Genomic DNA, 25,452 nt, shown 5'->3' on the forward strand with positions numbered 1-25,452 from the left:
CGTAGGTGGCAAAACTGTAATTTTTCCCTTTTTTGAAACTATTTTTTCTTCTTTTATTTTTGAAATTCTCATCTAAGCGACAGTTTCTTGTACTATAGTGACTCCTGCTGGGAGAGGTAAGTTGAAGTAGCTGAAGGTCTCTTACAGATATATCAACTCCCGGCCAGTAAAAAAGATGTCCTAAACGCAGGAGATGGAGTTAAACTGTTCCCCTACCTTGGACGCAATGGCTTCTTTCATCACTAAGAACAAACCCCTAGGTTTTACAATTGAGACTGAGAAACTAGTACAGTACTTGTACAATTTTTGATCTACAGCATCACGACGTGAAGCTGCAACAATTAGATGTAAAGGGTCCATTCATGAGGAATAACATCACTTTGACCCTTTGTGTTAGCTCCTACTGCTAATCTTTCCATAAGCGTGAACTTACTTTCAATTTGAAGAAGATGAAAAAGTCTTTTGCAAAACCCCAATACTGTTTTCTGATCTATGTACCTGAATGGAGAATCGTAGTCTTACCTCGTTTTTTTCCACTACAAGCCAAGCTACTTGTAATCCTTCCAAACCTTTAAAGGGGACCTCCCTTGTTAGCATCTCCCAGAGAACCTGGAACAAAAAGAAAATGGAATTTTTATTCTTGTACTTTGTATTTTTGGTATTTTACTGAAACTTTATCTAACACTTAACTGTATCCAATTACCAGACAAAACCAACCCCACCTGTAGAAACTTGGACAAAACATATATTCATGCATAGGACTTCTTCCAAATATTACACACACACACACACACACACACACACACACACACACGCACGCACACATTCATTTTTTGTTCATTTTTATAAAGAAAAAAACTAGTTTAGAAATCAGAACATTTAGAGCCAGACTTATGAAACCAGTGGGCCTACATAATTTATCTTGTAAGTTACTAGAATTCTCACAGATTCCCACAAATTAGGTTTTATATTTTGTTAGTCAAACTGCTCCTACCTTCAATCACCAATAAATTTCTCTATAAGATAATAACTGGGAATTCAACCGTATTTTTAAAGGATCAGTAATGGTCTGATAAAAAATATTGAGCCCTAAATCCGAATCACTGGCTAAACCATTCACCCCATAATGGTAGGTACTTGCAGAACTGTAACATTTAAATTTTGTTTTGGAGGAAGCTCTCTCAAAATGAGTTAGTCTAAGGGAGTCATTTTCTTCCACCTATAACATAATTTACTATCTGTTCTAAAATATAATAAACACTTTATGTTCATATATATAGGCTAGGTGTGTGTGTGTGGGGGGAATGTATGTGTGTGTTCATCTCTCTGCAATCCTTGAGATCAGCACAATTAATAAATCTGCATGCCCAAAGAAAGCAAACTGATGCTAGGAATGCTGAAAACAGCCAATGATTTGGGTTTCATTTAAAATACTAAGTAATGGAGATTTTTACATTCAGGTAACTTTCTCGATTTATACAAATGGGCATCAAAATCTGAGTCTACCAATATTTTCTGAAGTGCAAAAACAATTATATTTTTATCAACAATCATAACAACTATCATTTACTGAGTGATTATGTTCCAGATACTTTGTTAAACTCTTTACAAGTGTTGTCATGATTAATATCAATCCCGGCGAATAGCTATGATCCTCATTTTATAGATGAGGAAACTAAGGCTTCAGAAAGTTAAATAAACTTGCCCATAGACGCTGTTATCAAGTGGCAGAGCAAGAATATGAACTTGCTGCCTCCCCTAATGGTCAAGCTCTTAACCTGACGTAAGTCTAGAGAAGGGAGGCTGCAGTGAGAGAGAACGTGATGTGCCATATTTCAGGTGTGGAGCCATGGCAGAGGTGAGAAGCAAATGAATTCAGCAGTTTTGATTTAGATTACTCTTGTTCTAAAAAAAAAAAACAACCCATTTCTAAATAAGAATGTAGATTGAGAACATGTACTCTATTCAAGCAGGTCCTACAAACCTTTAACTCTGTATCCACTGTTTCCTCAGCCAGTGCTCAGTCATATTCGAATCAGAACATGCTAAATGAACTCTGGCTAATTAGCAGGAAAATCAGGGAAATTGGCAGATGCTGCTCAAGCAGGAGAAAAAAAATTCACCGAAGCCTCTTTGGGCTTTTAATCAAGTGTGTAAGGTACTTCTTTAGAAGAGCTACTGAATAATTCTATTTGAGTCCCAGAAGTGATTAGGAAAAGGTAAGGGGCATCCCAGAAGGGGATGATTCTAGCAAGCACTATAAGTAAAGGCAGCGTTTGAGGACCAGAACAGGTATGCAATCACCCCTGAGACCCTGCCTGCACAGGGGAGAGGGATGGAGCAGCGAGAGGGCTGAGCAGGAAATGAAGCCCCCTCCATTGCACCCAATTACCACTCCCCTGGTGCTGAGGTTGGGGAGGGAGAGGGGTATGCAGAGCAAACAAAGTGAGGAATTTGGCCTTCCTAAGGAGAAAGGGAACAGTGACTCAGCCTCAAATAAATCAAATGCTCCAGACCCCAAAATGTCCAGGGAGGTGGCCTCCAGCACCGCCCCCCCCCCCCCCACACACTTTCTGACCCGGGCCAGCACGCACAACCCACTGCGCAGGCGCACACACAAAGGCTGCCTGGGTTTTACGAGGTAAAATGCAAAACCAAGAGCTTGGGAAGTGATAGACAAAAAGATTTATGTCATTCTTTATTCTCAAATATTCAGTTGGAAAATATCCCAAATCTACTAAGGTCTGAGTTCTGTTTCCCTGGAAAAACAAGAGTTTCGTTTTAGTCCATGTGTGGGTCTCGGCCGAGCCGCCACAGCTGAGGGGCCGCGTGCGGGCGGCGCACGTGCGGGGCGCGGGGTGCGGACGCGGCACAGGCGCGGCACAGGCGCCGCTGGGGCCCAAGTGAAGTCCCAGCGTAAGCGCAGCGCCAGCGCGCGCCGAGTCCCCGCTACCGATCCCGCAGGTGCGGGAATGTGGCACAAAGCAGGCGGCATGAGACAGGACAACAGCGGTTTCTGCACTAAACACAATGGCACAAGGCACAACACAGTCCTTTGTGGAGGAAGTCATGTGAAGGTCTAAAAATATATTAAACTAGGCCTGAAAACATCAGTGACAGGGATGCAGGCCAAACATTGTGATCTTTCCCCTTAAAAATACTTTCCAACTCATTCTATCTTGAGACGTATTTACGTCTAAACTGTGCTCACAAGGAAAAATTTCTATTCTCAGTTTGCAGAGAAACTTGGACAAGGCTGTGTACTTTTCTTGCCCTTTCTTTTACAAACAATGGCAAGCCATTACCTGAGCCCGGCTTGTTCTGGAACAGGGCTCACACACAAGCCACACACGGATGCTCACTCTTAAGCCACTCTCTTCAAACCGTGGTTCTGGCTCAGAAGCTTCTGGGAAGGTAATCCTTTCTGCATTGTCATTAGGACAGCTTTGTTTTTAAAGAGTGGCTAGGCCTTGTGTTCTCAGAAGGCTTGTTCTGTCAATGATTTTTGCTTTCCTTGAGTCTTTTCTTTTTTGTGGGTAAGACACTAAACACTGCGCTGGTTCCGTCCTTCAAGAGAGATCACCCTAAAGGGGTAGCACAATCTCCTCTCTTGTAAAATGGAGAGAAACAACTGCCTGCCCAGCAAAGTTTATCAGTTTAGAAGCAAGGATCACAAGATCCACTTCTGGCATTCACAGCACATTTATTTTAAGGCTGGCCAAGGCTGGTCAGTCTTGCCATGAGTTAAGAAGCAACACAGGTTTATCAAGTTGCAGGGGCAAGGGACTTCGATAATACCAGGGGCTAAATTCTTACAGCAAGTCTGAAAAAATAGAAAAATGAAAAGCAAAAATATATTAGGTATTTTTTTGTGTTTTTTTTTGGGGGGGGTGGGTTTCAAAAAAGGACCACTCTTTTTTAGGGTCTTATTCATCTGCTAGTGAGAAAGAGAGAGTGAGAGAGAGAGAAAGAGAGAGAGAGAGTGTGTGTGTGTGTCTGTGTGTAGGCACAATGAACAGAATGGACCCTTCATGAACTATGGGATGTTTTATGCCAAGAGATACTGTACTGACAAATGGTCCTGGCTACTTACCTATTATTGAAAGGACATTAAAAATTCTAAATAACCACGTTGCTTTCCCAGATGAGTATTATTTTCAGTCTTTGGACAACAAAGTTCTAAAACTAACATGCCCCTACCTTAACAACCATTCTCTCCTGCTAATCTTTTAGGTAATACCTACTTTGACCATGCAATGCTTTCTGTATTTTTCAAAAATTCGTGATTGTTTAAAGAAAAAGCTCTGGAAAGCATGCCTTGTACTATTTCTTTCACTTAAATGGTGTTTATCTAGAACATAATGGGAAGGGGTCAGTATTAAATAAAATCTTGAATTCTCATTTATAATTCAACTGGTTTATGTGCAACTTTCTATATAGGGCTTTTTTTTTTTTTAAAGATTTTATTTATTTATTTGACAGAGAGACACAGCAACAGAGGGAACACAAGCAGGGGCAGAGGGAGAGGGAGAAGCAGGCTTCCTGCGGAGCAGGGAGCCCGATGTGGGGCTCGATCCCAGGACCCTGGGAGAATGACCTCAGCCGAAGGCAGACGCTTAATGACTGAGCCACCCAGGTGTCCCTATGTGCAACTTTCTGAGTGAAACTCTGTTGATACAGCTATGGGTTGAGCATAACCAGAATTCCAAGTAAACCCTTCTCTTTAAGATACTGTTTTAAAACAAACAGAGTCACTGGAAAGGCATTTTTGTTTCCACCAGTCAAAAGAAGCCTCTAACATAACCGCAGAAGCAGGTGACTGGGGCGGACAGGTCCCGCACGGCAGCATCCAGTGTGTAAATACCGAATGACACTGCAAATGTTCAGTGAGTGGCTATCGAGTTTGTGACAGTAAGTGAAACTACTTGATGGAATGATTTGTTAAGCATTTGTTAAATCCCTCAGAACAGAACGAAGGGTCGGTAAACAAGTCCAGAGAAAACCTCATTCACCAACAGAAATGTTCAGGCCCATCTACTAAGAGGTTGTGCACACTCGAAAGAAAAGCTTCTTAATAATGTAAACAACATTTGCAGCCTTGGAAAGGTTGATTCAAACTATGTTTAACATGAGGGGGTCAATGAGGAATGAGTGAAAGGGATTTAAAAAGATACAGGAAACATGGAAGTCACTAATATCTTTGATAGTTTGCCTGTGAAAATGAATTGGTCCTTGGTTACTGGGACTGAGATTCTACTCTGGTTCAGGAAACCCAGTGACGCCCCTGGTTTGGTAAGGTTCAGGAAGGAAGCAGTGTGAGGTTTGTTTTCATAAGTGAGATAATCCTGAAAGCAAAAGTTCACTCTATCTGGAACCCATAGTTGTCTTTCAGATCAAACATTTCTGGGATAGGGAAAGTCCAAGACTTGGGGAGAATTTTCAAAGTACAAATGCTACACCAGAGCTTGGGGAGTGCTACTAAAATGAGCCTCTAAAGTCTTCTAGTTCACATGCAAAAATAATTTAAAAACTATAACCGCCTAAATATGTGTGTGTGTATCTAAATGCACAGGCAAGTGAGGATGTGAGAAGTGTGGTCTCTTGCTGACTCACTGTGACCCACTCCGGCCCTGAGGCTTCCTTTCCCTCCCTCAGGCTCCACACAACTTTTTCTGTGGACTGAGCCCCGTTGTGGATGGAGTGCATAGTGGTTTTACCATTTGTAAAGGGTTGTAAAAAGCAAAAGAATACACAGCGGGGACTCCTAGTGAGCCTCAAATTCTCAAGTATTTACTCTCTGGTCCTTTACAGAAAAAGTTTGCTGGTTCCTGTTCCACAGGATAGAACACTGGTCCCAATGCGCAGGCAAAGTCCAATTTACATTACCCGAAGTTGGTGTCTAACACCGTGCCTGACACAATAAACACATTGTTGCTTAAAGATGAAGGAACATAACTTCCTAAGAGAAAACATCTCACTAAAGTCTGAAATTGCAACAAATTCCCCCATTTTCAGACCTCCCCAGCAGGTGATTGGTGGGATGGTCAGAATGTAGTAACTTTTGACATAGGGAACCAGTTTTAGAATCCAGTCTCTTCAGGAACTTATGTTTCTTCCTCATCTTTCAATGAGACTTATTTGATCGCTGTCTATAGTAGTTTATAGCCTTCAGTCTTAGAAATACCCAGAATTAAGGGAAATGAGATATTTAGCCTGAAGCTACTGTTGTCTTCCAACCTTTAAAATTCTAGCCTTTTGGGGCGCGTGGGTGGTTCAGTCATTAAGCCTCTGCCTTCGGCTCAGGTCATGGTCCCAGGGTCCTGGGATCGAGCCCCACATCGGGCTCCCTGCTCAGTGGGAAGCCTGCTTCTCCCTCTCCCACTCCCCCTGCTTGTGTTCCCTCTCTCGCTGTGTATCTCTCTGTCAAATAAATAAATAAAATCTTTAAAAAAATAAATAAATAAATAAAATTCTAGCCTTTTGCTAAAAGCACGTATCTCATTCTTGTAATGACTTTTTCCAATAGCCAATAAAATTCATCTCTATTATATTAAATTAATTTGGTAGGGCGCCTGGGTGGCTCAGTCAGTTAAGCATCTGTCTTCAGCTCAGGTCATGATCCCAGGGTCCTGGGATCGAGCCCCAAGTAGGGTTCCCTGCTCAGCGGAGGGCCTGCTTCTCCCTCCGCCTGCCACTCCCCCTGTTTGTGCTCTCTCTCTCTCTCTAATAAAATCTTTAAAAAAATAATTAATTTGGTACACATAAGATATATTATAATTTAGAAAAAGTTTGCCAAAGAAAACAAGCCCAAGACTTAAGTAATGAAGCCAGCAGTAAATCCTGAGAGGCTGATGGCCTCTAGAGAATCAGGAATACATGTGACAATGCAGGTCTCCTCTTGGGCCATCAGCTGTCACTTTCAGTAGAAACCACAGAAGTCCGGAAAGAGGAGGCATGGGGGTTTGGGCCAAAATCAGTCTGCTCCTTTTCCTGTTATTATGAAAATATCCTTTTAAGAGTAATAATATAAATATAGAGGTAGTATGATTGAGAGATGAGACCCGAAGAGAAGGAGTGTCAAATACTACTTTGGACTTTTTAAAAGATACACAGTATTTTTAAGGATAAAAAACAACAAATAAATTCCTTCTACCACCAAAGAACCACCGTGCCCTTCTTCCCCTCCCACCCTACTGTTCCCCCATTCCACTTACTTCTTTCCCTCTGCTTATTCCTCGAGAATGATCCACCTCAAAACCCTTCCTCCAGAAGCTTCTGCTCCTTAAGGGAGTCTTTCCTGTGGCTCCATTCCCTGAGCATCCCCACCCCCACATTATCCTGTTTCCCTCTGTGCTGCTCTGTTGTGATTTTTACATACCTTAGAGTTATGCCTCAGAGAGTCACACTACTTTGTAAGACTGGCAGCAGGCTTGGACAAGGCCATAAAAGCTAAGTACATTTTCTTCTGTACTCTCCGGAAACTCACTAATCATTTTAATAGTTGACATTCAAAAATCTCCTGTAATTCACTCATGAGGCAGACCTAGTGTGTTTTGAGCAACTTACTACAATGAAGTCCTGTTCCAGATGACCCACGTTTCCACTGACTTAACACAGACACTCCACAGTCGTGCGTCCAGCCCAGGAAAGCACTCTCCACATAAGTGCATCAGGCCCGGCATTATTTTAGGTTCCATCTAATTGCTCTTTGGAAGTAGCATTGGTTTCTTCTCAACACAGGACAAAATAACTCAGATGCAGAAAAGTGATCAAAATGAACATTCTGGCAATTAGGAAGTGTTCTGTCTGTGGCCATTGCTCTAGGCATTCCACGGGAAACAGCGTCGTTGTCTTAAAATTGTGTTAAATTGCTGTATCCCACTCCTGGAGGTGTTTGCTTTTTTAGATTTCCCTGAGCAACAAAAAAAAATTAGAAATGAACTCACCACACCATAGGAATATGTGTCACAAGTTTCAGACACAGGGAGACTTTGGATAACTTCTGGGGCCATCCATGGGAAAGTTCCAACCAAGGACATGTGTGTTGTATGGTTATGGAACCGAGAGGCACCAAAATCGCATATCTGAGAAAAGAAAACAAGTATCAACCTTCAGCCACTGATTAATAAAAGAATTATCTGTCACAAAAACTTACATCTGAAGTTAACAAATACTTTTGAAAAAAATTAAAAGAAGGAGTCCTACCTTCAATACCCCATCAGCAGCTATAACAACTAAAAAAAAAAAAAAGGAAAAAATTATGACAATCATCTAATTTATTTGAGTCATCTTACACTGAAAAAAACCCATAAATTTCTACTTCTGTCTTCCATATGGCATATGAAAGGTAAAACTGAAGTATTTACTGCATTGAAGCTTTTGAAACAAGAACAAAAAACTAATTCCATGAAGTACTGACTAAAGGCTTTCGAAACATTTGTTTAAACCAAATGTAGTACTAAGGTCCAGTAAAAATGACATAGGTTAGTAGCAGTAAAGAGAACCAAAATTTTTTTAAAGATTTTATTGATTTATTTAAGAGAGAGAAAGAGAGTGCTAGTGACCTCCTCAGTACCCCACATCGGGCTCCCTGCTCAGCGGATAGTCTGCTTCTCCCTCTGTCCCTTCCCCATGCTCATGCTCTCTCTCTCTCTCTCTTTCCCCATGCACGAGCCCGCCATGGGACTGACCCTGGGATCATGACCTGACTGGCAGATGCTTAACTGACTGAGTCACCCAGGCACCCCAAGAACCAAAGTTTTTACTTGGGTTCTGCCACTATACTGCCAGCACGGTACTGAGGAGGTCACTAGCAATTACTACTTCCTGGTATGTATCTTTTCCTCTCAACTGAAGAGTAATTTTCTTGTAGGCAGAGACAACATTCATTCATTCACTTATTCATACATTCACTCACTTAACAAATATTTGCCAAGTACCTGTTATGGGCGAGGCAATGTAACATGTTCTGGAAGAGGAAGGTGAGCAAGACTGGCTTTTCTCTGCTCCTGTGGAGCTTACAGTCTCATGGGAGAGACACTGAAACCAATGTCTATAGTCAAGTGGGACAACACCTAAAGCTAATATAATACTTTGTTAATTATACTGGAATTAACATTTAAAAAATTTTTTAAATATATAATTATGTGGGATAAATTCTATGATGAGAGACACAGAGATTGCCTTGGAATCAAAGAGCAGGGGTATCTAAGTCTAAGGAGGTCAGCAGGAGTTTTCTGGAAGAAATGGTGCTCACACGAAGACCTGAAGAACAAGCTGGGACTAACCAGACAGAGAAGCGCTATGGGAGTAAAGCATTTTTTAGGCAGAAAAAAGACCCTTGCAGAAGGTCAGGAGCAGAGGGAAACACAGGCAATTTTGCAAGGCAGGTGCCTGGTCCGGGAGGGCCTTTGTGAAAAATGGAAATCCAATGAACAATTTTAAGCAGAGAAATGAAATGGTCAAATGTGCAGAGGGGAGAGCATATGAGAGAACAGAACTGGAGGCAAGGAGATCACTGTGCACCCAAGTGGCTGTAGTCCAAAAGGACAAAAGGAAGCCCAGACAAAGGGCTATGGCACAGAACAGGAGAGGGAGACCAAGTCAAGAAACATTCAGGAGGCCAAATCAGGGGCGCCTGGGTGGCTCTGTTGGTTGAGCGCCGGATTCTTGATTTTGGCTTTGGCTCAGGTTGTGATTTCACGGGTTATGGGAGCTCTGCGTTGGACTCCACCCTCAGTGGGAAGTCTGCCTCCCCTCTCCCTCTGCCCCTCCCCCTGCTCACATACTGTATCTCTCTAAAATAAATAAAATCTTTTTTTTAAAAATGGGGGGGCGCCTGGGTGGCTCAGTCAGTTAAGCGGCTGCCTTTGGCTCAGGTCATGATCCCAGGGTCTTGGGATCGAGACCCACATCGGGCTCCCTGCTCAGTGGGGCGTCTTCTTCTCCCTCTCCCCCTCCTGTTGCTTATGCTCCCTCACTGGAACACTCTCTCTCAAATAAATGAATAAAATCTTAAAAAAAGAAAGAAAGAAAGAGGAAGAAAGGAAGAAAGGAAGAAAGAAAGAGAGAAAGAAAGAAGAAAGAAAAGAAAAGAAAAGGAAAAGAAAAGAAAAGAAAAGAAAAGAAAAGAAAAGAAAAGAAAAGAAAAGAAAAGAAAAGAAAAGAAAGATAGATCTAGGAGGCCAAATCAACTGGACTTAAGCAGTGGGGGGAAGACTCAAGGATGAAATCAAGTAACGAGGCAATACAGCATAATGGTTAGAACAAGATCTCTGCAATCAAACTGTTCCTTTTTATCTCATTTCTGGCTTAGGCAACTGGTATTGCCATTCATGGAGAAAAGGAATAGAGACATAACTTTTGGGGGGCAGAGACGAAATGAAAAGATCAATGGGGACATGATATATTTTGGGGTCCTACAAATATCTATGTGGCCTCTCCCAATAAGCAGACAGACACGTGGTTCTGCAGCTGCCCTCTCTCTGGGAGTGCTAATATGCAGATGGGGCTTTTATGGGAGTGGGTGACTAAGAGAAGAGGCGAGGAGACCCAAGGTAGACCTTGAAGAACTGTTCTGGCATTTCTTTCCTTTTTTTTTAAATTAAATATTTTATTCATTTATATTAGAGAGAGTGAATGAGCAAGCAGGGGGAGAGGCAGAGGGGGAGAGGCAGAGGGAAAGAGAATCTCAAGCAGACTCCGCACTGAGCGCGGAACCTGATATAGGGTTCCATCTCACAAGCTTGAGATCATGACCCCAGCCGAAATCAAGACTTGGAAGCAACTGACTGAGCCACCCAGGTGCCCGCTGGCATTTCTTTTGTAAGCCACACAGCGCCCTGAACACAGTAGCTGATCAATTCTTACTGAGCTACTACTAATGACCTTGGTAAGTGGGAAAAATAGACTCTTTGCATGAAATAGCCTAAGGGTAAATGTGATACTATATATAAACTACCAATTTTTTCAAATAAAGATAGAAATTCTGTTAATACCATATTCAGTTACTTTTCAAAAATACCTCTACTTTTTTTTCTCATTATAAGATTAATAAGTGCTTCATTAAAAAAGAACCTAACATAAAAATGTATAACATAGAAAATAAGAGTCTTGTTATTCCGTTTCAGAACAAAAAAAAAAATTGCTAAAAGTTAGGTCAATATTTTTTCAATGTGTACGTGTTTTCCCATCAAGTAACTGCACAAATTGTAATTTGTAAAAATCCGGACACTCTCCATTGTTACTTAGTTTTCATAATGAGAGCATGGATAAATCTGTAACTTAATCATTCTCATCCCATGAGATATTCAAGATATTCTGATAAAACATTTAAAAAAGAGAAGTCAAATAACTTGTGTGGACTGAAATTCTGAGCATGAACTAAAAATCTATAGTCATAAGACTCTGATACTTCCTACTAGATTCTAGATTATTTCCCAACAACTTCCTATTAGCCAACGCATCTCAAAAGTGTTTAGCTCCAGGAAGTTTATGTCTATGAAGAGCCAAAGGATAAGTGATGACCTAGACAAAGGAGAGAACAGTCAGCCCCAGTTGCCAGGCAGGGTCGAGCTGGTGGTCCAACCCGGACGACTGATGAGTGGCAGCCACCAAGAACTTCCCTTTCTCCACCCCACAGACCTCACGGTCCCAGAAGCCCAGCAAGGACAGCTGGCCGGTCCCCTGCTTCTCTTCCTCCACTTACCATGACCACCCACTGCAAGGATCACACTCTTAGCATGTACCCATTTTAACTGCAGTGATTGAAAGATTTAAAAAAAAAAAATAAGTAGTTCTCTTCCTCCTTACTTAGAAGAATTACTTAGAAAGCATGTAAATAAGTAAAACATGTAAATAAATTGACAGTAAGATTTTTTTTTTTTTAAGTGGCAAGTTCTAACATTTACTTTAGCTAGTGTGGGCCAGCTAAATAATCCCACTCACTGCCTTTGTCCATTAACTTCCAAGTGACACAATAGAAAAAGCATTCTGTTACTTCCCTACTGAAAAGTAATAAATGTCTAATCCTGCGAGACATTTTAAAATGCTCACTTTATAAATTAAAAAATATAAGATCATAAATAAACTTTAGAGAGTACAGAAGAAGAGAAAGAAGAAAAAGAAAGCCTTTGCTTTCCAAACTCTGAAATGTTTTGATCATTTTTGGGCACAACGCCAGGTAAAATGACGGACATAAAAAGTTTACACCAAATAATTCAGAAGTAAAAAGAACAAAACTCAAAACTGCTAGTACAGAGAACCATCTAAAAATAGGAGACTAGAAGTATATGACTACATGCTTTGATCTAGCAATACCTCTTCTAGAAAGTGATTCTAGAGAAATAATTAAAGATGTGTTAAAAATTTTTGCTGAGAAATATCAAGCTCAACATTTTTTATCATAGAAAAAAATGTAAGTAACCCAAATGTCCACATTCTGTGCTACTGATACAATGGAATACTATGCAGCTCCTTGAAATAACAAAGAATTCTGATATTTATTAACAATGGAAAGATTTTCATGGTATCAGTGATGAGTCAAAACATCAGGGTACAAAAGATATGAAAAACATGAGCCTATTTCTATAACAAGGTGTATGTATTTCATAATAAAATAAGTAAAATAAAAACATAGGACTACATTACCATTTCGTGACTTGAGATCTCTGTGAATCACCTTGACAGGAGCCTCCATATGTAAATAGTGCATTCCTTTTCATACAAGAAGGAAGAAAGGCTTTTAATATCATTTTCCAACATTGCATTAGTATTAACTTTCTATTTTAAAACATCAGGACTACCTTTCATATTTTTGCAAAGGATTCAGTAGCAGAAACTAAATTCGTGTGTTCTGTTCTTATATGATTGATAAAATAGAGACAGGATACGTCTACATTAGGAAAATTTATATGCTAAGGAAAATTCATGTGCTTTAATCTCTTAGAAGTTAGAATTTGATTGTGGGTAAAGTTATTACAGTACTTAATGACACCTTTTCTTGAGTCTGCACAAAAACAGTGCAGTTAACAACTGGAAGAAGTGCCCCAATGACTAAGGTATTCCACTACCAGCTGCATTCTAGATCTGCCAAAGTTCTGACCAAGGTTTTCAGCTTTCATTTGGATGTCTGCAGCTACCCAGTTGCAGCCTGGTTTATTTTCTCAGTACTCATTCCAGTAAGACCTTGGGAGAGGTGGAGGTGGGAGGGAACTGGTTGGATTCATAAGTTGTGGTTGGTAAAGGACTTTATGATCCTCAGAAAAATTTACAGTAGTTACAAAATAGTCTCTTTACAAGGATGAATCTTTGGGATAATCTATATTTAAATGCACTCCAAAATTCTCTCCAACATATTGAGAATGTACATCAAGTTACTTCAGTAAATTGAATGTATATATAGTTTTATTATTTTGAATAAAATATTATATTTTAAAATTATACTTTAAAAGACATATTTCATAGTGATCCTCTTAGTAGTATTTGACTCTTTTTCTGTATTTATGTATTGTATACCCCCTCAGAATAAAGCAAAGGAACATTTTCTATTGAGATATACTATTTCCTTTCCCTTTACTTCTCAAGTTGTCTTTTCTAAATAATGGAAGAAACAGCCTCCCCACTGCCACAACCAAACAAGCTCCTTCTGTTAATGAACTAGCCATTACATGTAATAAGTAGGCTTTGGTTCTTTTTGTGAGCATATGGAAAATTTCAATTTTATAAAGGCTAATTTTTTTAAGTAATCTATTTTTTTCCACCATTCTGATTCTTAGATATTGAAGGTCCTGTAAGAACAAAGAAAATTAAAAAATTTAAACTCCTGAGATACAAAGACATGGCGGAAAAGAGTCCCGTTTACAAAAGTATCACTAATTTTAGCAATCTTAAACAAGACATAGCTAGAATACAGGAGAGCATTCTTCTAACACAAAGTTCTACATACCACACACTGAAGATTCAACAGCTACAACTTGGATAACTTTTAATAACTTCTAGGACTGAATTTCATAATTACCTCTTTCTTGCTTAAGAACTAAATTCAGGTAGAATCTGTTTAATTACCATTAGAGGCAGGGCTAGATAGGGTCTACACTGGCTGACAAGTAAAGATTTCCAAAAACAACACTCAGGTACTAAAGCTTTAAACAGAGGCATTTTCTTCCTTATGGCAGATACTATGAGAAAAAAATACTGTAAGTTATTTGTGTATAATGTATAGTATGCTTTTATATTTAGTGTGCATAAACACAGTAGTAATCACAATCATAGAAAAGTCTGTTTGTTTTTATAGAGCCATCCATAATTCTGCCTTATTTTTATTGCAAACAATGAAGGAGGCTAAAAAAAACCCCCACCATCATCAGTTTTAAGATTCACAGCTCCTAAAATAAAAGATTTGACTGGTGTCATTCGGGGGAGATGGGGAATCAGTGAGGACCCTTCTGAGACTGGATCCCGGTGCACCTGCTTGAACTGTTCCGCTTATACACTGGGGAGGGACTCACAAGACTTTCAGATGTACCTGCTGGTCCGCCCTCCACTTTCCTTTCTACCCAGAAAGGGGAAGCGCTTTTTTTTTTCCTTTTTCTTTTTTTTGTTTTTGTTTTTGTTTTTGACTTTGAGGAGGTATTCTCTCGGCAGTGATGTTAAGCAATGCCTACTTCAAAATGCATGAATCAACTCTTATTTGAAACGAATTATTCATTCTTTGATTTCTTAACATCTCGTTGCTCCAGTGTCTTCCATCATGGTCAAACTGAAAGGTGCAGAGCTGAATGTGACACAGAATCAACAAAAATCAAGGCTTCCTACTTCATCTCCGAGTTCTGTGCACAGCTCTGCCACAGAGAGTTGAAGTCATTCTGAAAGCACTGATTTCTTCTTCCTTTTATAGGCCATTTTAAATAGTGTTACTCGTGACTATAAATAAGTAAGTCTCTTCTCTGCCTCACTCTTCTCACCTGGGGCCACATTCGAACCTGCCTCTCAGGGCAATTTCGCAGCCACAAGAAGGTGATTTTATTGCGCTGCAGTTGGACACACAGTCCCCTGCCCTCTCTCTCACCCCCCCCCCCCCCCCCCCCCGTTTACCTGGAGTTCCAGTCTGCTACTTCATTAGCCCTGTTCTTTCTCTTCTTTGTCCTTCTGACAGAGTGCCAGAGGGCTTGAGCGAGCCCAGGAATAACTGAGCTGATCTGGAGCCAAGGGACTTGCCCCTCAGACAGGGACTGCAATGGGGAAGGGCAGGGAGGGACAAGGTTTACAGGCCCAGGCCAGGCCGGAGGAGGGGAGTGCCAAGGAAGCTTCCAGAGCAGCGTGTGCACAGCAGGAAGCAGAGTGACTGATGTCAGTTGATTTGTTTGCTGTCTATCTATCCTAAGTGCCATTAAGTAATAACATGGGTGTAATTGGCTAAGCACCCTAAATGCAAATGTCTGTAAGGTGAAGTGCGTTCAGTCGAAGACTGCTGGGATATATATTTACATTTATGGAAGTGTTATTTCCACAATGCTTCTCGCGGCTCCCGGTGATAACGCACCCCCCCCGGCTTACAAACAGGTGGTTCCTGCACACTACAGACTTGACTATGATGTTACATGAAAATGGCTTGAAGAATGCGAGAATTTAAGTCTGATTTGAAATGCTTGATGCATGAATACACAATTAAGTTAATTAACACAGCCAAAGCCTTAAGTACACCATCCTAAACATAGAGCTTATTATTCTTATAAGGTAATGAAGTATCGTTCAGCAGCAGCATTTTGCATGAAATTTAAAAAAAATTTTTTTTCACTTTCCCTATTTGAAGAATTTGGCAGGTGTTGATGAAACTTAAAACTGACAAGAAAATTCCCCAAAAGAAAGACTGTTACTTTTGGAAATCACTGTATGACTTCCCAGTGAAAGCCAAGTATGAGTTGCTCTCCTTAGCGCTAAATATCCTTTTACTCGCTTTGTAAATAGATGCTTGTAGAGACTGGAGGAGCAAAATGCAAAGGAGTGAATTGCCCTGGTAAAATCTGGACACACTTGCTTTCTAGGGGTTGCTAGAATACAAATGTAACTATCAGTGTTCATTATTTAGATTAAGTTGTTTCCAAAGCAACTTTGACAGTTATAAATAAAACTCAGAAATCTTCAGCTAGGCAAATGGAAAAAAAAAAAGATAAAAATAAATGGAATTTAAATTGCCTTAGAAAGCATTAGTCTATGCCAGAATTTATGAGGGAAAAAGAACTGGGCACCTTGTTTAGGGGTTCTGTGTATTAAAAATATTTCATTTCCAGGGTGATTTCCAAGTTTACGTTAAATAGAAAATAAAATCTGAATTGCTTTCACATGGCAGGGCAAATAAAACTTTTTTTTTCAAAGTGGTTACAGTTTTTACCATATTATTATGTACACAAAATGAGTAGGACTAATCCTACAATAAATCACGTTTTCTGGGTACTGAGTCTAAGTGGAGACTTGCGGAACAACAGAATTATGAGCTTTCCATTTAACGTGTCAAGGAGGCTGGTCAATTACAATGTCACAAAATGTGGCAAAAATGGCTTTGGAATGAATTATTCATTCTTTGATTTCTGGAATCAAATGAGAATCTAAAGTCTTATTTTTTATTGTTTTTACTGATCTCAGTGAAAATCACTGATTTTGTTGGAACTTAGTTTTAGGGAAAGAAACAAAGTGAAGAGAGGGCGCCTGGGTGGCTCAGTTGGTTAAGCGACTGCCTTCAGCTCAGGTCATGATCCCGGAATCCTGGGACCGAGTCCCAGTGGGGAGCCTGCTTCTCCCTCTGACCCTCTCCCCTCTCATGATGTTTCTCTCTCTCTCTCTCAAATAAATAAATAAAATCTTAAAAAAAAAGAAATAAAGTGAAGAAAGAAAAGGAATGCAAGAGTGGATAGGCAGTGACTTAAAATATCTATACCCACCCCCCAAAAAAGAGGGATAATGAGAGAGAGACAAACCAAGAAAAGACTCTTAACTAAAGAGAACAGATGTTTACCAGGGGCGAGGCTGGGGGGGGGTGTGAAACAGGTGAAGAGGATTAAGGAGTGTACTTGTTGTGATAAGGACTAATATACAGAATTGTTGAATCACTATATGGTACACCTGAAGCAAATGTTAACACTGTTACATAACTATACTGGAATAAAATAATCTGTACAGAAAGTTGCAGAATTCTTGCTACTTGTAGTCTGAAAAAGAGTAACAAATCTTCAACCTTAAGTCACCATGTCATGAAGGGAAAACATGCCCCACCAATTCTGTAAGAATACAGGAAGCTTTATTACCTTTGGCTACATCAGTGGCCCAGGTCATAATGTGATCCATGTCCATCTCTTCACTTCTGTTACTGTTAATGTAGTCATAGAGTGATCCCAGAGAAGCATATTCTAGTTTCAAAGAAAAAGGGAAGCATACAATTAAAACCAAGGGGCATTTCAGAAATAAGACTGTGTACACCTGAAACTAATATAAATCAACTCTACCCAAATGAAAAAACAAACAATAAAAAATAAGACTTTAAATTCTCATTGGGAAAATGTGTTAAAGAATTTACCAAAGGACATTAAAAGCACATAAAAACTGTTCCATGCTGTGGTTTCTAAAAGTTATTATTCTCCTGAAAAGAAATTTGTTAAAGACAAGACCACTGACAGAATGAATGGTAAAACTTCGACTCAGGATGAACTCAAGAGCCTTCTGGATGGAACTGAGAAACACAGGGAGGTGTTGGAAGAATGCATCTGAAACAAAGGCAAACACGTATATAGGTATTTCTTTAAAAACTGTCATTCTAATGAGACAGAGGAGATTAAGATATATAAGCAGGGCATTTATGTGACAAGGTAAACAAATCAATCCTTGTTACATCAGGATTTAGAAGAGCTCTCAAAACTTAAGCACACACACATAAAAACCACAAGAAAGTAAGAAAATTCCTTTAAAAATGGCTTTGAGAGCATCTGCCTTCAGCTCAGGTCATGGTTCCAGGGTCCTGGGATCGAGCCCCGCATCGGGCTCCCTGCTCCGCAGGAAGCCTGCTTCTCCCTCTCCCACTCCCCCTGCTTGTGTTCTTGCTCTCGCTGTCAAATAAATAAAATCTTTTTTAAAAAATGGCCTTGAGATATAAATTACATACCATAAAATTCACCTACTATCAGTGTACAATTGGGAGATTTTCAGTAAATTGAGAGAGCTGGGCAACCACTACCATAATCCAATTTTAGAACCTTTCCAGCACTCCGAACAGTTCCCTTGTGCCTATTTGCAGTTAAGCCCCACTCTCAACCCCAGCCCTGCAGTCTGATTTCTGGCTCTACAAATGTACCTTTTCTGGGTATTTCATGTAAATGGAATCATACAGTATATGGCCTTTTGTGTCTGACTTCTTTTCCTTCACAAGATGATTCCAAGCAATCCTTTCTATTGCTCAGTAACAGTCTATTGTGTGGATTTACCACAATTATTTTATTCACTCACCAGTCAACAGACATTTGGGCTGTTCCTGATTTTCGGCTATTAAGAATAATGTCCTATGAACACTGTGTACATTCCTTTGTATGGAAATAATGTTTTCATTTCTCTTGGGTAGATTCCTAGACGTGGAACTGCTGGGACATATAGGGAGTTTCAGTTTAACATTTTAAGAAACTATCAAACTGCTTTCCAAAGAGGCTGTACCATTTTACACCCCCACTAGCACTCTATGAGGGCTTCAGTTTCTTCACATCCTTGCCAACACCTGGTACTGTCCGCATTCTTAATCACAGCCGTTTTAGTGAGTGTAATTCCAGGGGTATCTCGTATCGTTAACTGCACTTTCCTAATGACTAATAAAGTTCAACATCTTTTCATGTGCCCAGGAGCCCCAAGTATATATTCTTAGGCAAAATGTTTATTCCAATAGATTGCCTGCTTTAAAATTTGGTTGTTTTATTAACACTGAATTTTAGGAGTTCCTTGTTTATTCTGGAAGCAGGTCCTTTATCAGATTTATAATTTGTAAGCATTTTCTCACAGTCTGGAACTTGTCTTTTCATTCTCTTAACAGCACCTTTCAAAGACCAAAAATTCTTAATTTTGATGAAGTCAAATTCATCATTTTCTCTTTTATGGATTATGCTTTTGGTGTCGTATCTAAGAATTCTGCCTAACTCAAAGGTAAAAAGATTTTCTATTTTTCTTCTGAGAGTTCTACAGTTTTAGCTCTTAACACTTATTAGGTCTATGACCTATGTTGGGTCTATGACTTATTTTTTGTGTGTGGTTTAGGATTTAAAGATTTTATTTATTTGACAGAGAGAGACACAGCGAGAGAGAGGGAACACAAACAGGGAGAGTGGGAGAGGGAGAAGCAGGCTTCCAGCGGAGCAGAGAGCCTGACGTGGGGCTCGATCCCAGGACCCTGGGATCATGACCTGAGCTGAAGGCCGATGCTCAACCGACTGAGCCACCCAGGCGCCCCATGGCTTAGGATTTAATACCATTTTTTTACATGTGGATTTCTAATTGTCCCAGCACAATTTGTTGAAAATACTATCTTTTGGGATGCCTAGGTGGCTTGGTCAGTTAAGCATCTGCCTTTGGCTCAGGTCATGATCCCAGGATCCTGGAATCAAGCCCCGCATCAGGTTCCTTGCCTCAGCAGGAAGCCTGCTTCTCCCTCTGCCTGCCACTCCCCCTGCTTGTGCTCTCTAACAAATAAATAAATAAAATAAAATTTTTTAAAAGTTTAAAAAAAAAAACTTTTACCCATTGAATTGTCTTGGCACCTTTGTTGAAAATCAATTATTAATCAGTGTTAAGTTTTTCCCCTAAATTCTTAATTTCGTTCCATTGGCTACATGCCTGTCCTTGGGCCAATATTACACATATCCTAATATTACTGATCACCACAGATTTATAATAACTATTGAAATGAGTTAGTCTAAGTCTTCAACCTTAATTCTTTTAAAATTCTAGGTCTTTTGCACTTCTTTGTGAATTTTAGAATCACCTTGCAGTTTCTTATTTTAAAAAACCTGCTGGGATTTAGATAGGAATTATTTTGAATTTATCTATCAATTTGGGGAGAATTGCCACCTTGACAATAATGAGTCTTCCAAACCATGAACATGTAATGTTCTCCATATTATTTAGATCTATAGTTTCTCTCAGCTATGTTTTATACTTTTCATGATAAAAAGTCCTACACTTTAAATTTATACTCAACTATTTTATTCTTTTTGATACTACTCTGAATGAAATTGTATTTTTTTAAGATTTTATTTTTAAGTAACCACTACATCCACCATGGGGCTCAAACTCACAACCCCAAGATCAAGAGTCACATGCCCTACTGACTGAGCCAGCCACATGCCCTGAATGAAACTGTTTCTTAATTAATTAATTTGTGGATTCCTTGGGATTTTCTACATACAGGATCATGTCATGTAAGACAGTTTTATTCTTCCTTTCCAGTATGGTCTCCTTTTATTTTTCTTGTCTAACTACTGGTTTAGAACCTTCAGTGTAAGTATAATGTTGAATAGATATGGCAAGAGCAGAACCTCACTGCCTTGTCCCCAGTCTTAGGGGAAGAACATTCAATTGCACCATTAAGCGTGACATTAGCTGTGGGTTTTTTTAGATGCTATTTATCAGGCTGAGAAAATTCCCTTCTGTTCCTACTCTATTGAGATTTCTAATGATAAATGGGTGTTGTACTATGCCAGAAAGTTTTGTCTTTTTATTCTATTATCAATTATAGTGCCTTACATTAACTGATTTTAGATGTTAAACCAACCTTGCATTTTTGGGATATATTCCATTTGGTAATGGTATATAACCCTTTTTACAGGTGGCTGGATTCAGTTTGCTAATACAGCTCTTCCTTGACTTACAATGGGGTTACATATCAATAAGCCCATCATAAGTTGAAGATACAGTTAAGTTGAAAAATGCATCTAGGGGCATCTGGGTGGTATAGTTGGTTGGACATCCGATTCTTCGTTTCAGCTCAGGTCATGGTCTCAGGGTTGTGGGATCGAGCCCCACACTGGGCTTTGTGCTCAGTGGGGAGTCTGAGGATTCTCTCTCTCCTTCTGCCCCCCTCAAATAAAATCTTAAAAAAAAAAAAGTAAACGCATTTAGTATACCTAACCTACCAAACATCATAGCTTAGCCTAGCCTATTTTAAACTAAGCGCTCAGAACACTTAGATTAGCCTATAGTTGGGCAAAATTGTCTAATGCAAAACCTATTTTATAAGGAGGTGTTGGATACCTCGTGTAATTTACTGAATACTGTACTGAAAGTGAAAAATAGGATGGCTGTTATGGGTACAGAACGGTGGTAAGTCTGTCAGTTGCTTACTCTTGGGATCGTGTGGCTGACCAGGAGCTGTGGCTCTTGCCGCCACCGACCAGCATCACAGGAGAACACCGTACCACATATTATTAGCCCCAGGAAAGATCAAACCTCAGTATCTGAAGTACCGAAGTACGGTTTCAACTGAATGCATATTGCTTTCGCACCAACATAAAGTCAAAAAACTGTAAGTTGAACCACTGTAGTTTCGGAACCTTCTGTATATAGTTAAGAATTTTACATCTATGTTCATGAGGGATATTGGTCTATAGTTTTCTTTTCTTAATATGTTTTTGTCTGGCTTCGGTATTGGGATAATACTGGCCTTATAGAATGAGTTAGTAAGTGTTCCTTCCTCCTTTATTTTCTGAAAGAATATGGGAAGGACTGATGGTGTTTTTTTCCATAAACATGTGATAGAATTCACTAGTGCAATCATCTGGGTCTGGGCTTTTCATTATGGAAATATTTTAAATTATTAATTCAAATTTCTTTATTATAGGTCTGTTCAGATTTTCTGTTTCTTCTTGAGTCAGTTTTGATAATTTGTATCTCTATAGGAATTTGTTTATTGCATCTAAATTGCCTAATTTGGTGGTATAAAATTGATGACACCATTCCCTTATATTCCCTTTAAATCTGTAGAGGCCATAGTGCTGTCCTCTCCTTCATTTCTGAGTTTGCTAATATGTATCTTCTCTCGTTTCTCTTGGTCAATCTAGCTAAAGGTTTGTCAGTTTTAATGATCTTTTCAAAGACCAAATTTTTAGTTTCACTGATTTTTCTCTACTATTTTTCTGTTTTCTATTTTATCATGTTCTGCTTTCATCTTTATTATTTCCTTTCTTTGCCTTGCTCTGGGTTTATATGGTTCTTTTTTGTAGTTTCTTAAGGTTGAAGCTTGGATAATCAATGTCAGACCTTTCTTTTTGTGACACAGATGTTTAAAGTTATAAATTTCCCTTTAAGTATTACTTTACCTGCCTCCTATAATATTGTTATGTTGCATTTTTCATTTTTTTTTCTGTCCAAAATATTTTAGTCTATTGTGATTTCTTCTTTGACTCATGGAGTATTTAGAAGTGTGTTGTTTAATTTCCAAAATATTTGGAGGGATTTTTCAGATTTCTTTCTGGTGTTGATTTCTGGCTTAATTTTATTGTAGTTAGAGAACATACATTGCAGTATTCCAATCCTTTTAGATGTATCAAGATTTATATCAAGATTTATTTCATAGAGGCGCCTTTGTGGCTCAGTTGTTAAATGTCTGCCTTTGGTTCAGGTCCTGATCCCAGGGTCCTGGGATTGAGCCCTGCATTGGGCTCCCTGCTCTGTGGAAAGCCTGCTTCTCCTTCTTCCACTCCCCCTGCTTGTGTTCCCTCTCTGGCTGTCTCTCTCTCTGTCAAATAAATAAATAAAATCTTTAAAAAATAAAAATAAAGAGAAAAGATTTATTTCATAGCCTAACTTATGCTATATTCTGGAGCATGCTGGATGTGTACTTGAAAAGAATATGTATTGTTTGTTGGGCTGAAATCAAGTATCGTTGAATTGCCTATTTATCCTTTAAATTCTGTCAGTTTTTGTTTTATGCCCTTTGGGGACCTGCTGTTAGGTATGTATACCTTTACAATTGCTATATCCTCTTAATGTACTGATCCTTTTATCATTTATGAAATTACCTTGTTCATTTCTAATAATATTTTTTCTCTTAACTCTATTTTGTCTGAAATTAATAGTTACTCCAATTCTCTCATTGTTATTGTTTCCATGGTATGTCTTTTTCCATCCACTTACTTTCAACCTGTCTGTGTCTTTGAATCCAAAATGTGTCTCTGGTAGACAGCATATAGTTGGAGCTTGCTTTTTTTAATCCATTCTGGACAATCTCTGTCTTTTAACTGGGATGTTTAGACCATTCACATTTAATGTAATTATTGATATGCTTGATTTGATTTTGCCATATTGTTTTTACATGTCTCCTGTCCTTTTCAGTCATCTGTTCCTCCTTTACTGCCTTCTGTGCTGATATTTTTTATTTATCACTTTAATTCCTCAGTTGATTTTTTTTCTGTATTTTTTGAGTGGACCTTCTTAGTGGTGGCTAAAGGGAATATAAAATGCATCTTAATTTAGTACAATCTACTTCAGCTTAACACTAACTTAATTCTAGTAAAATACAGAAACTTTTCTCTGATACAGCTCCATTCCCTCCCTCATTTTTATGCTATTACTGTAAAATACATCTACATTTTTAAAAATTTATTTATTTGAGAGAGAGAGAGAGTTGGGGGGGAGGAGCAGAGGGAGAGGGACAAGCAGACTCCATGCTGACTGCAGAGCCCAACGCAGGGCCCAATCTCACGACTCTGAGGTTATGACCTGAGCCAAAACCAAGAGTCGGACACTTAATCAACTGAGCCACCCAGGCACCCCATCTACATTTTTTAAGTAAGCAAAACAGTGTTCTAATTATTGCTTTATACAATCTTATGTTTTTAAGGATGTTAAGAGAAGAAATAAGAACAAATATATCCATGGAGACTATAAAAGACTCCATTAACCTACATATTTATCATTTCCAGTACTCTTTATTTTTCCTTGAATTACTATCTACTGTCATTTTCTTTCTGCCTGAAGAATTGACTGCCTTTAGTATTTCTTGTAAGGCAGAATTAATAGCAACAAATTTTCTCATCTTTTATCCAAGCACATCTTTGCTTTTTTTTTTTTCATTTTTAAAGGATAATTTTTGCTCATATAGTTTTTTCTTTCAGCGTTTTAAATGTCTACTGCTTTTGGCCTTTATTGTTGTAGATAAGAAGTTACCCATTAATCATATTGTTGTTCCTTTATAGGTAAGAAGTTGTTTTTATTTGCTACTTCCAAGATTTTCACTTTGTCTTTAACAACACAGTTTGACTATGATGTGTCTAGGTGTGGATTCTTTTACACCTATCCTACTTAGAGTTCATTGAGCTTCTCCAGTATGTAGATGAATGCATTTTATCAAATTCAGGAAGTTTTTTTTGCCATTATTTCTTCAAATACTTTTCTATTTTTTCCATTTTCTATTTTTATATTTTTCTACTCCTCTTCTCTCTCTGCTACTATACACTAATCGGTACACTTGATGTTGTCCATAGATCTCTGAGGTTCTGTTCATCCTCAAATTTTTTCTCTTTTTCAGACTGGATAATTTCTATTGGCCCAGTTTTAAGTTCACTGATCTTTTTATTTTCTTTGCTATCTCAAATCTGCTGTTAAGTCAGTCTAGAGAATTTTTCATTTTAATTATTGTCCTTTTCCACCCAGAATTTCCATGGGGTCCTATTTTTTTTTTTAATTCGATTTGCTTGATGAGAGTCTCTGTTGTTTGATTCACTGTTTTTTTGTGTGTGTGTAATTTTTATTTTTACCTCAAAGTTATTAATAGCCACCAAATATCATAAAATTACAATGATAATCTTAGATGAACAAAGGAATGGCAAAGAAGAGCTTTAAGTTTTACTATGAAATAGTTTGGTCCAATGTAACAATGAAGGCATTAGAAGTCTATACTACCACATAATCTAGAAAAGTAAGCTGCTGTCTATAAATAAAAATATCCCTGGTGATATACTATTCAAATAGTTTTTGGTTACTAAAATAGCATTTAATAGAAGATTCTCTCAGCACCTTTAAGAGTTACTGTAAATGCCAAATATAAAGTAATGTTCATCCCCACCACCAAAAAAATTACTCCTCAGAAAAGAGTCACCTTTTATTAAGATACTTCTAAAATCTCTCATAGGGTGCTCTCTCAATTACTTTATTTTGTACAGCAAAACATATTTGGGGAAAAATATCTGAGCCTGAGATTACCTTAATCAAAGGCAAATTTTAAAGGCTTATCAAGTCACCCGTATGAGCGAGAAACACAAAAAAGAGGCAACAAAACTTAACACAGACAGAATAATTACTTCTGGACCTATGGACTCTCAACTGCAACTGTGAGATGTCACTGAAAACAAGTCTTCTAAAGATCACTTAAAAAGTAATACAATTATGGGGGCGCCTGGGTGGCTCAGTCCGTTAAGCATCTGCCTTCGG

General features: G+C 38.8%; 1 protein-coding gene across 2 annotated transcripts in view; it reads right to left on the reverse strand.

The window, feature by feature from the left end:
- The window catches only part of MAP3K20 (mitogen-activated protein kinase kinase kinase 20), a 178,622-nt gene that overhangs the window by 68,862 nt on the left and 84,308 nt on the right, over positions 1 to 25,452 (reverse strand). For both annotated transcript variants that reach the window (XM_088021635.1, XM_088021634.1), the window contains exons 4-8: positions 17,301 to 17,402; positions 12,649 to 12,714; positions 8,206 to 8,234; positions 7,947 to 8,084; positions 523 to 609 (exon numbers count right to left, since the gene is read on the reverse strand). In XM_088021635.1, coding sequence (XP_087877761.1) covers positions 523 to 609; positions 7,947 to 8,084; positions 8,206 to 8,234; positions 12,649 to 12,714; positions 17,301 to 17,402 — 422 coding nt within the window. The remainder of the gene's footprint in view (positions 1 to 522; positions 610 to 7,946; positions 8,085 to 8,205; positions 8,235 to 12,648; positions 12,715 to 17,300; positions 17,403 to 25,452) is intronic.

This window comes from Eumetopias jubatus, unplaced genomic scaffold (genome assembly GCF_037043125.1).
Source record: "Eumetopias jubatus isolate StellerSeaLion01/CBP00866 unplaced genomic scaffold, mEumJub1_p1.0 scaffold_3, whole genome shotgun sequence".
Lineage (NCBI taxonomy): Eukaryota > Metazoa > Chordata > Mammalia > Carnivora > Otariidae > Eumetopias > Eumetopias jubatus.